The 9,533-nt window shown below is 38.4% G+C and overlaps 1 protein-coding gene across 1 annotated transcript; it reads right to left on the bottom strand.

Moving 5' to 3' along the window:
- Nucleotides 1–4,844: 4,844 nt before the first annotated feature.
- LOC117442290 (nascent polypeptide-associated complex subunit alpha, muscle-specific form-like) lies at nt 4,845–9,325 on the bottom strand. The gene is made up of 5 exons (XM_034078295.2): nt 9,200–9,325; nt 7,317–7,475; nt 5,682–7,065; nt 5,053–5,140; nt 4,845–4,922 (listed from the first exon to the last, which is right to left on the bottom strand). The coding sequence occupies exons 1-4, from the start codon at nt 9,206–9,208 to the stop codon at nt 5,103–5,105; spliced, it is 1,590 nt and encodes a 529-aa protein (XP_033934186.1). The 5' UTR covers nt 9,209–9,325; the 3' UTR covers nt 4,845–4,922; nt 5,053–5,102.
- Nucleotides 9,326–9,533: the final 208 nt, after the last annotated feature.

Raw genomic sequence — 9,533 nt, 5'->3', positions numbered from 1 at the left:
CTTGAAAGTTTCCTTTCACACATGGATTTTAAATAAGTGTGAAGTTAAAGCTTCTCTATGTTATGTTTTGTAAGTACTTCATTTTAGAGTAAAATGAAGTACTTACATAGGCTGCAACAGGCTTTGTGCATTTATTAAACAGCTGTAGTTACTGTGCAGATTTATATTTTTGCATACAAAAAAAGGTATGATACTTATAAAATATGATACACAGTTATACATTTAACTTCATTGTAAAATTATATTGCACAATGAGTAGTTTTACTTTAGATACTAACAGCATCTTAATACTTAATGTACAGATTACATGCAGGATTTTTACTGATGACGTTGAGCTCTGATGCTTGCGCGTTCTTCAAAAAATAAGCATTTACTAATGCAACACCAAGTTTTCAATCGCCGTTGACCAGTGAGCCAGGTGGATACCTTAAAAGCACAAAGGGGGGGAAGGACAACCCTCCCCCGTGTGTGTGTGTGTGTGTGTGTGTGTGTGTGTGTGTGTGTGTGTGTGTGTGTGTGGTGTGTGTGTGTGTGTGTGTGTGTGTGTGTGTGTGTGTGTGTGTGTGTGTGTGTGTGTGTGTGTGTGTGTGTGTGTGTGTGTGTGTGTGTGTGTGTGTGTGTGTGTGTGTGTGTGTCAGATTTAACTGTAGAGTAACAGGACAAGTCATAGCAGATGGCTGCAGCCTAACCCCTGCCTCCAGGGAGCCCTAGTGGCTGTCCTGGAATGCTTTCCATGTGACCTTTGACCTCTCTGGTGCAAAGGAGATTGCTGACTGTAACTTTCTGGCAATAGTCTGTATCACACACGTTAAAAACATCACACACTGTCCGTGTTGCAGGAAGACCTCCAGCAATGCATTACCTCAGCGAGCATTACATGTGTCCACATCTGCTGAGAACACAACTCAAGTGCATTAGAGGTGATGTCAATGTATGAAGTGAGAGGAGGCATGTTTCACTGCAGTTAACTGTGCAAATATTTCTTCATATACAAGGGGGTTTTGGTACCAGATATCCAGAGAGAGTACAATCGCAACCGTCTTACATCTTGTGGAAATATTCTACACTTTTTGCTTTCAAAAAGTTAGGTAATCGCAAGTACATTAAACTGAAAAAGGGATCATTTAAAAAGCAAGATGGATGAATGTGCATAGATTCCTAGTTTCTCCTGACAGAGCTTAAGAAATGGTACTAGAGAATAAAATAAGATTAATATTAGACTTCATGACATAATTTCATGAAAATCTGTAAGATAAGCAATTAGATCTAACAGACGTCTAGAAGTGGGTCCAGTTCTGTTTGAGAAGTCTATCAATTGGGGCCTAATGTTGTTATTATGAAGAAAAACCAGACAACAAGAAGACATGACATCCTTCTAGGCAGATACACTGTAACAGCAAAACGTTTCATTTACCCACTGCCAGTCGACCTCAAGGATCAGAATGTAGAGCAGCCACAACTTAAGCTGTGTTTTGATTATCAGAGCTCTGCCCATGACCACAGACACACCCCGGTGTTCACAAAGAAGTCGGATAGCTTCACTATAATGGCTCAGAGGAGCGTCGAGTTCACACCCATTTTCTGGAAACTGTTCCAAGTCATTCTGGGAAGTATGGAAAACCAGTCAGAGTACATTATATTATGCATTGTGTTTCAGTACAAAATAACTCCTGAGATGAGCTCAACATCAAATGTATGTTATAGATTTGTATGTATAGATCTAAACCTTACTAATTAACATCATAACATGACATCTTCTTTGTGTAATCGATACAAAATATCGGCATTTAGGCTGGCTGTTTTTCTAGAATTCCCATATTAATGCTAACCGAAGCTAATATTAAAATGGGATTATTTATATGAGTTATAAATCCATTTAGGCAGTGCGCTAGATGAAATATTGCTTTGATTCCCTGTTTGCCACTAGAAGTTGATACAAGTCAAGCATTAGGCTACTAAAACCTAATTCATTGTTGATATATTTCCCCAAATGTGGTTTTAATAGTCTTGTTCTGCTATTTCACATCACAACATTTTAGGATTGTAAAAATATTTTACATATTACAACTGGAGCCAGTGTTTTACTTTCTGTTATGTCTTTGTTGAGTCTTTGATTTGGAATTTCCAAACAGGGATTGAATAGAGTGCTCATACAATGACTGACCTAGATAAGACTCCAAGTAGGTGGATTACTAAATTTCAATAGTACAGTTAGTGAGCATGGAGCACACCAGTGAAGCCTTATCTCATGGGAGTCATGCTCCAAAGACATGTGCTGGAGCATCTAATTCTCCCCTTATCCTTTCAGTCCTGGTGCGATGTGACTTGACCTACTTACACCTCCTGAAATGACGTGTTACCATGCAGTTGCACACCTGAAAACAGTACTGTCCAGGATGTTACTGCGCTGCTCTGGGCCTCTTAATGGGATGTTGCTTGTTGCAATCACAGTGGTTCTCACGAATGTTGCTGTAAATGAAGCTTGAATGGTTCCAAGTAGTTGCAGTTGGTTGCAGATGTGTTGTGACAGGACAGGATGTAAGGTACAACCAACACTCCCAAAACTGATTTTCACATTTATTTCAAAGACAGTTCTGAGCTCAATGTAGGATTTGTGTGTAAGATTATGTGTGCATTTGTTTATTATGTACCTGTTCCAGGCCCAAGGGGTTCTACTGACAAGTAAATATGAACCACCTGGCGATCCTGGAGGGAAAACCTTGGCTGCTGCCTGAAAACAATTACACATCGCAGCTGAAAAACAGCAGTGGGTTTGTTCACGAATGGAGCTCTCTGTTTGTCCATAAATAAAAAACAATTTCACACTGGTTGTCTCAGTTACGGCTGTAGCAGTACGTTTTTAAGTCTTGTAGCAAGACCTCACAGGCTAACTGCAAGATGAAAATAATTTATTCATAATTAATTTTTCTAACATTTTCATCAAGTTTGTTGGCTTTTATGTAACCAAGGCATGCACACTATTTGTTTAACTCAGTTAATGTGCTGAAGGAAGAGCTCCAACCAATGTTTACTCTAAGTTTAATATGTGTTACAAAAAGTGTGGGTGAAATAACTAAGAAAATTAAAAAGATGGCTTGAGTTTATTTACAGATGACAAAGTAAAATTACAGAACATTTTTCATAGGTGCCTCTCTGCTCTACATTCACCGTCAGACTCCCCCAAGCATTGGTGGCCAGTGGCTTATATGTTAGCATTCCCCATAGGCCAGCCAACTATTTATCCAATTAATTTGTGGAATTCTAAATAGCTACAATTTTTTTTTTAAATTAAAACAATGACATTTGAAATGAAATGATTGACACCGTTGCCCATGCATGCAGTACATATGGTCCAATTAGCAACACCTGTTTTGAATCACCGAGCCTTTATTTAAGGCAGAACTTTTCAGTTGATCTGGTTAGAAATCAGGAACTGTGAACCAGAGGGACAGCAGGTTATTTTGGCCCACTGGAAAGCATTGTTATGTTAAATATGATTAAAATAAAACGGTCTTGAACAAAATAATGATATCTGTGATTATTTTACAAATGTCCAACAATAATTCAACTGTCAAGTAATTGCAGTGCGTGCACTCACCACGATGACCGTGTTTTTGAATGTGTTGTCCTGAGTGTGCCTTTTGCCATGCCTTATGCAAATAGTGACCACGTCTTCGTCACAATATGATGAATGCAAATTCATCCTCTTTGAAATGAATTGTTTTGTTTGGTCTATCGCAGTAAATGTTTATTCCGTTTACATTTGTTTATCTACTACTTAACTCCCCTTGTTCAATAATTATCTGCATTATTTTTCACACAGCTCTTTTGTGATTGTCCATTTTCTTGATTTATGTATTTAGTTTTTCAGTGACACTAAGCTAGCTGTTTGAGGCTAATATGATGTTAATACAACATACACTTAAAGCTAACTGCTGATTTCATTTAAACGTTATAAATCCCACTAAGGGACAAGTATGATTAAAATGTGCAATACAATCTACAACTAATAATGTATTCTTTGTTTAAATGTCACTTCTTTACCTTATGGAACTAATTTATGTGTGGATTTACTGAAAGTACAAGTTGTCTCCTCTTACTCCACACACCCCTAAAAGTATTTGCTCTTCTAGTTCTGTTTCTTTTTCCAGTATACCATTTACATTGGCCTTTTGTACTATTCTGCTGTGAGCACTGGACCAGGGAATTTTCTTTTTTCTTATAACGATAATGAATCTGAATTGTCAACAATTGAATGTATACTTTCTGTATACTTGCTGACGCTATTAGTATTATTTATTCTCAAATGTTAAAAATGGAATCACAACATTTCAACTTTATTCTTGTGATTTTGAATGTATTCTCAAATTGTCAAAATAAATCATTTTCCTCTGATTTAAAAAAAAATTCCTGGCACTGATACTCCCAGGGTTTCATATGACATTTTTAAGGAATATTTTCATACATTATGTTAGGGCTGCTCGATTATGGCAAAAATCATAATCTCGATTATTTGGGCCAATAATTGATATCACGATTATTAAAAACGATTATCCATTTACTTTGAAAACATCAATTTATTGGAAAAAAAAATGTTGAACAGTATGTTTTTAACAGTTGATTTCCCTGAACTTTAAGTATAATTCAACTGAAAAATTCATTATAAAAAATAAATCGTTTTATTTCGATTACGTTGTTTTCGTAATGGTTGCAAGCCATAAACGTAATTGCGATTAAAACACGATTAATTCAGCAGCCCTACTTTATGTATTTAGTTCCTAAACATAAGTTCTAAGTTTCTGTAAAACCCATCAAGGGCAAACATAAACCTCAGAAACTGACCTGAAACATCTCCTTTATTTGGTACATTTTATTTAAAAGTATTTGCTGTGACTGATCCCAAAAAACGCATTGCGTTGCACCTGAAAGACAAAGAAAAGACAATGGGGGGGTTATAGTTTTAAAATCCAGTGAAAATATTATATCATCACATCAATTGTAACAAAAATAATGGAATTGAGACTTTATATTATTATTAAATATTATATTTACCTTTCTTATTGAGTTCACAGATGCCCACTCCTCAACCTTCTTCCTTCTCTTTACTCCTTTTCCTCGGCTCTCCCCTCCTCTTTTTGATCTGAAAGACGGATTGGAGACAAGTAGAGTTAGTTACTTCAAATGTTATTATTTTTATTTTGAAATTCATCACTACAGCAATCGTGATAAAACATACATTTGTACATTTTAAATATCTTGTTTGTTAACTCTACTAAAACAATTTCCCCCAATATAGTTTATTCCCCTATTATACCCAGTGTGGCCCCTGCACTGAGGTCCTTGTCACTGCAGACTGTTTTGATATAAGGTGGGCGTTGACAGACATATAAACCCCTTAACATCTCCATCCTTTTTCTTTCTGCACAGAGGAGCCCACCCAGACCCCCCCCCCTCTGTGCAGACCATGAGTCACGATGCAGCGACAAGGACACAAGGATTTCTCTCAAAAGCTTTTCCCCAGCAATGTATAATTTAATTCAAAAGACAAATTCTAATTCTAAAGCAATTTAACCAATTACATTTTTTTTAAATCAAATTAATTTAGGTCTGTTTAACTGACTGAGAAAAAAAGTGAGCTCAAAATTAGGATGATAAACACACATGTTTATCTGCAGACTTACCAGACGTTTTCGCGCCTGTTTTCTGCCACCTGCTGCCAAACTGGGTCCTAGAGTTTCTCAAATCCTTCATGGTCTTGGTCCACTTTAACTCAGGGCGTTTCTGCACCGACAGAGGCTCACTGAGTTCCCTGCCTTTTTTAGCGGGGGCTGTTCTCAGAGGCTCACTGGGTGATGCGGGTCTTTTAGCGGGGGCTGTTCTCAGAGGCTCACTGGGTGATGCAGGTCTTTTAGCGGGGGCTGTTCTCAGAGGTTCACTGGGTGATGCAGGTCTTTTAGCGGGGGCTGTTCTCAGAGGCTCACTGGGTGATGCAGGTCTTTTAGCGGGGGCTGTTCTCAGAGGTTCACTGGGTGATGCAAGTCTTTTAGCGGGGGCTGTTCTCAGAGGCTCACTGGGTGATGCAGGTCTTTTAGCGGGGGCTGTTCTCAGAGGTTCACTGGGTGATGCAAGTATTTTACAGGTGGGTTTTTTCAGAGGCTCAATGAGTAGCACGCCTCTTTTAAAGGGGGATGCTACAGGTCTGTTAGCCAGGGCTGTTCTCAAATGCCCATTCGGTGCCAAAAGTCTGTTAGCGAGTGCTGTTCTCAGAAGCACATTAGGTGCCACAGGTCTTTTAGCGGGGGCAGCTGTCAGAGGCCCACTGCGTGACACAGGTGTGATAGAGCGGGCTGCTCTCACAAGCCCACTGGGTACAACAGGTCTGTGTGCTATCCTTGTTTTAGGTCCAGGTGCTTCCAAAGTCTTGCTGGGAACCTGGTAAGGAGAGCTCACCTTCTGCCGCTCTCTTCCACGGGGAGACTTTTGAGAGGAACTTTGGGGGCTCCTCTGGGAGAAACTTGGTGAGGCAGGTTCTGACGTAGCTGCAGGTTCAGCATATCTGTTGGCCCAACCGCTGTAGAACTGGTTTGGCCAGTTCATCAACTCACAGAATTTCTTTGACCACTCCACTTCAGGGTTCTGGCGAGTTGGAAAGCCATGGTAGTATCCAGGTTCAAAGCCTTGTACGAAGTCACCCTGGGAGCTAGGGGAAGGACTCTGGACTCTCCTTGAAGGTGGACAAGATGTGGTTGCAGGGCTCTTGGTGAAGGAGCCAGGGTCAGAGGCCGGTGCAGGGCCCACTGGGGGGGCAGATAGGGAGGCCTCCACTGGGACCTTCTCCAGGTTGAGCCCTGGGTTGCTGGACTCTTTGTGTTCTGGGTCTCCTGCTGGACTGATTGCACCAATGTCAGAGCAAGGTGAGGAGTCAGGTGAGGACCCAGATGAGGACTCAGATGAGGACCCAGATGAGGACTCAGATGAGGACTCAGATGAGGACTCACTCTGGGAGTGGCTGGGCCTGCTGGGGCCTTCAAGGGGCACCAATGACCATGTGTAACATTGGTCTAGCTAAAGGTAAAAACAACATTAGACCACTACTTCACTAACGTTAACATACTATGGAGTGGCATAACAAAATAAAGCTCGTCCATGTAGAATTTTCCCGTTTCGCCCCATTTTTTCCCCCAGTTTTAAACTCTATATGTTATGACTTTGCATAATGTTGTAAAATAGGCTAGGCTTCCACTCTCCCATGTATTAATAGAAAATGTGTGAAAGGTGTAAAGTTGTGTTCGTGTGGAGTCTTTGACCCTCCTTACCTTGTTTGTCTGTGGACTGGATGTACTGTGGTCAGAACCATGTGAGGACCCAGTAGAGGAGTCCGATATGGACCCAAGCAAGGAGTATGTCCCTGGACTGTGTGCAACATGATCAGAACCAGATGAGAAGCCAGGTGAGGACGGGTGGTCCGTCTGAAGCTAAAAAAGAAAACAACCTCAGATCACTGCTCTGCATAATTTAAACATATCATTAAATTATACATAAGCAAAAATACCAAAGTGGTTGCTGTAAGAACATTTTAAAGAAACACGAATTTAAGTTAGAGAAATGCAATTTCCCTTCAAGTTTGTTACCCTAGCCAAGAATGCATCTTGTCGTCAACAAATCAGAGTCAAGCCCTATGCATAAGCTATCCTTTGGATAATAACTGTTGTCTTAGTACAGCTGAACTTATGAAAATATAACATTAATTGAATTAAATGATTTATATAATGTGACATTTTGTTTTGTTTTGTTTTGTTTTTTGTTTTCTGTAAGTCTGGAAGATCTGTTAAAGCCTGCTTGTCTGCTGTCTGCTAAAGTTTACAACTTATCTTTTACAAAGCTACACTGAAATTGAGGCTCAACTGACCCGGCACACCAAGGCTCATCATGTTATAGGTAAGGATTTGGTTTGACACTTTACTTTTGACATGTAAAGCTGAACATGTATTTTTCAGTTTTGAAGTAGAAAACATTTTCAATGATATGCTGCCTTTTCCATTTTGTCCACTTCTCTTGCAGGGGACCCTTTTACTTTCACATAATTACAGAAGGTTTACTGTTGTGATTTGATGTTGTGACCTCAGTGATTTTGTATTTTAATTGGTCTGTTGTATTTGAATCTGTCGTGAACTGTTGTATTTATATCAGTTATGAACTGTCCTATTTTACCATGTTTTTTCATATTGAACTTAATATTGAAATGAAATCAATAAACATATTTTATTTAAATTGTATCCCAGTTTTGCTTATCGTTTCGGGTAGCACCTATGGCAAATGAGACAAGGATCTAAAATTGGTTAAAGACAAAACTGCAGTAATATACTGTTTTAATGCATACACTACTCTAAAATTATACTGTATACAGAACAGTAATGTATTATTATTTCACAATACCAGTATTGTATAATCACAGTAAAATATTGTTTTTGAGATTACAGCAACATAGACAATTATAGTAATATACAGTAATATAAAAAATACAGCACTGATTTTGATACTGTAAACAAAATACAAGATCGCTACTGCAAAGTAAAAATACAGTAACTTGTTGGCAACTTTGCTGCCAGTAATTTACTGTATAATCCCCTGTATTCTTTTTTAAAGTGTATAAATACACTAGATTTTATTATTTAGATTTAAGAGGTCAGTTTTCAATCTCTTTTGCTGTTAATTCACCCTTCTCTTCTGCTCACCATGTGTATCGTTTGGGTAAAGATGACAATTGATATGATATATTGATATATATATATATTGATTGATATATGATATATTGATATATATATGACAATATTTCTGAAACATTGTGTGTTGCTAAATACATGTAAATAGTTAGAAAATGTGTGAATTGGGAGCATATTAAAATAACACTAAAATTAAATACTAGTGTCAATGCCTGCATTACTTAGTTTCAGAAGTTAAGAGATGTAGAGAAACATTATTTGTATAAGCCTAGTACATCAGCATGCTCATTTGTTCAACAAGTAGGTCAGTGTTAGGTCCTCAAAGTCAAATGTCAGTCCCGTTTGATTAATTTACCCTAAAAAATGTAAAGCAATGTCAATATTGCAAGGTGTATCTCTGAATTTAACGGGTTTGGAGGGTCTCAATGATTTAAACAAACATGAAAACAACATGTGTTTAAAAAGTCAAATCTTACATCTTCCATGACGAAGAACTTGTGGTTAGTGACAGAACGTCTTAGGTAGTCGTCTGAATGCAAAAAGTAGCTGGTTAACTACGTATTTTCAGAGAAAGCGTTCAAGAGACAGTCTGACTGCTTCTGACTGTGATCTGAGAGCATGTGAAGAGAGGAAAGAAGGCTCCGGAGTGCCCATCCATGTGTTGGTCATTCCGGAGCCTGAGAATCTATGAAAGATCCATTCTAAAAACATGTTTTTAAAAACATGTTTTTAGAATGGATCACATTCACATTCTAATGGTATTCAGATCATTCATTATTAAGTGTGTTATGATTCTTTATTGAGAATATC

This window comes from Pseudochaenichthys georgianus, chromosome 3, assembly GCF_902827115.2.
Source record: "Pseudochaenichthys georgianus chromosome 3, fPseGeo1.2, whole genome shotgun sequence".
NCBI lineage: Eukaryota > Metazoa > Chordata > Actinopteri > Perciformes > Channichthyidae > Pseudochaenichthys > Pseudochaenichthys georgianus.
Note: the sequence above shows the minus strand (reverse complement) of the source record. Positions and strands in the feature narration are given on the sequence as shown.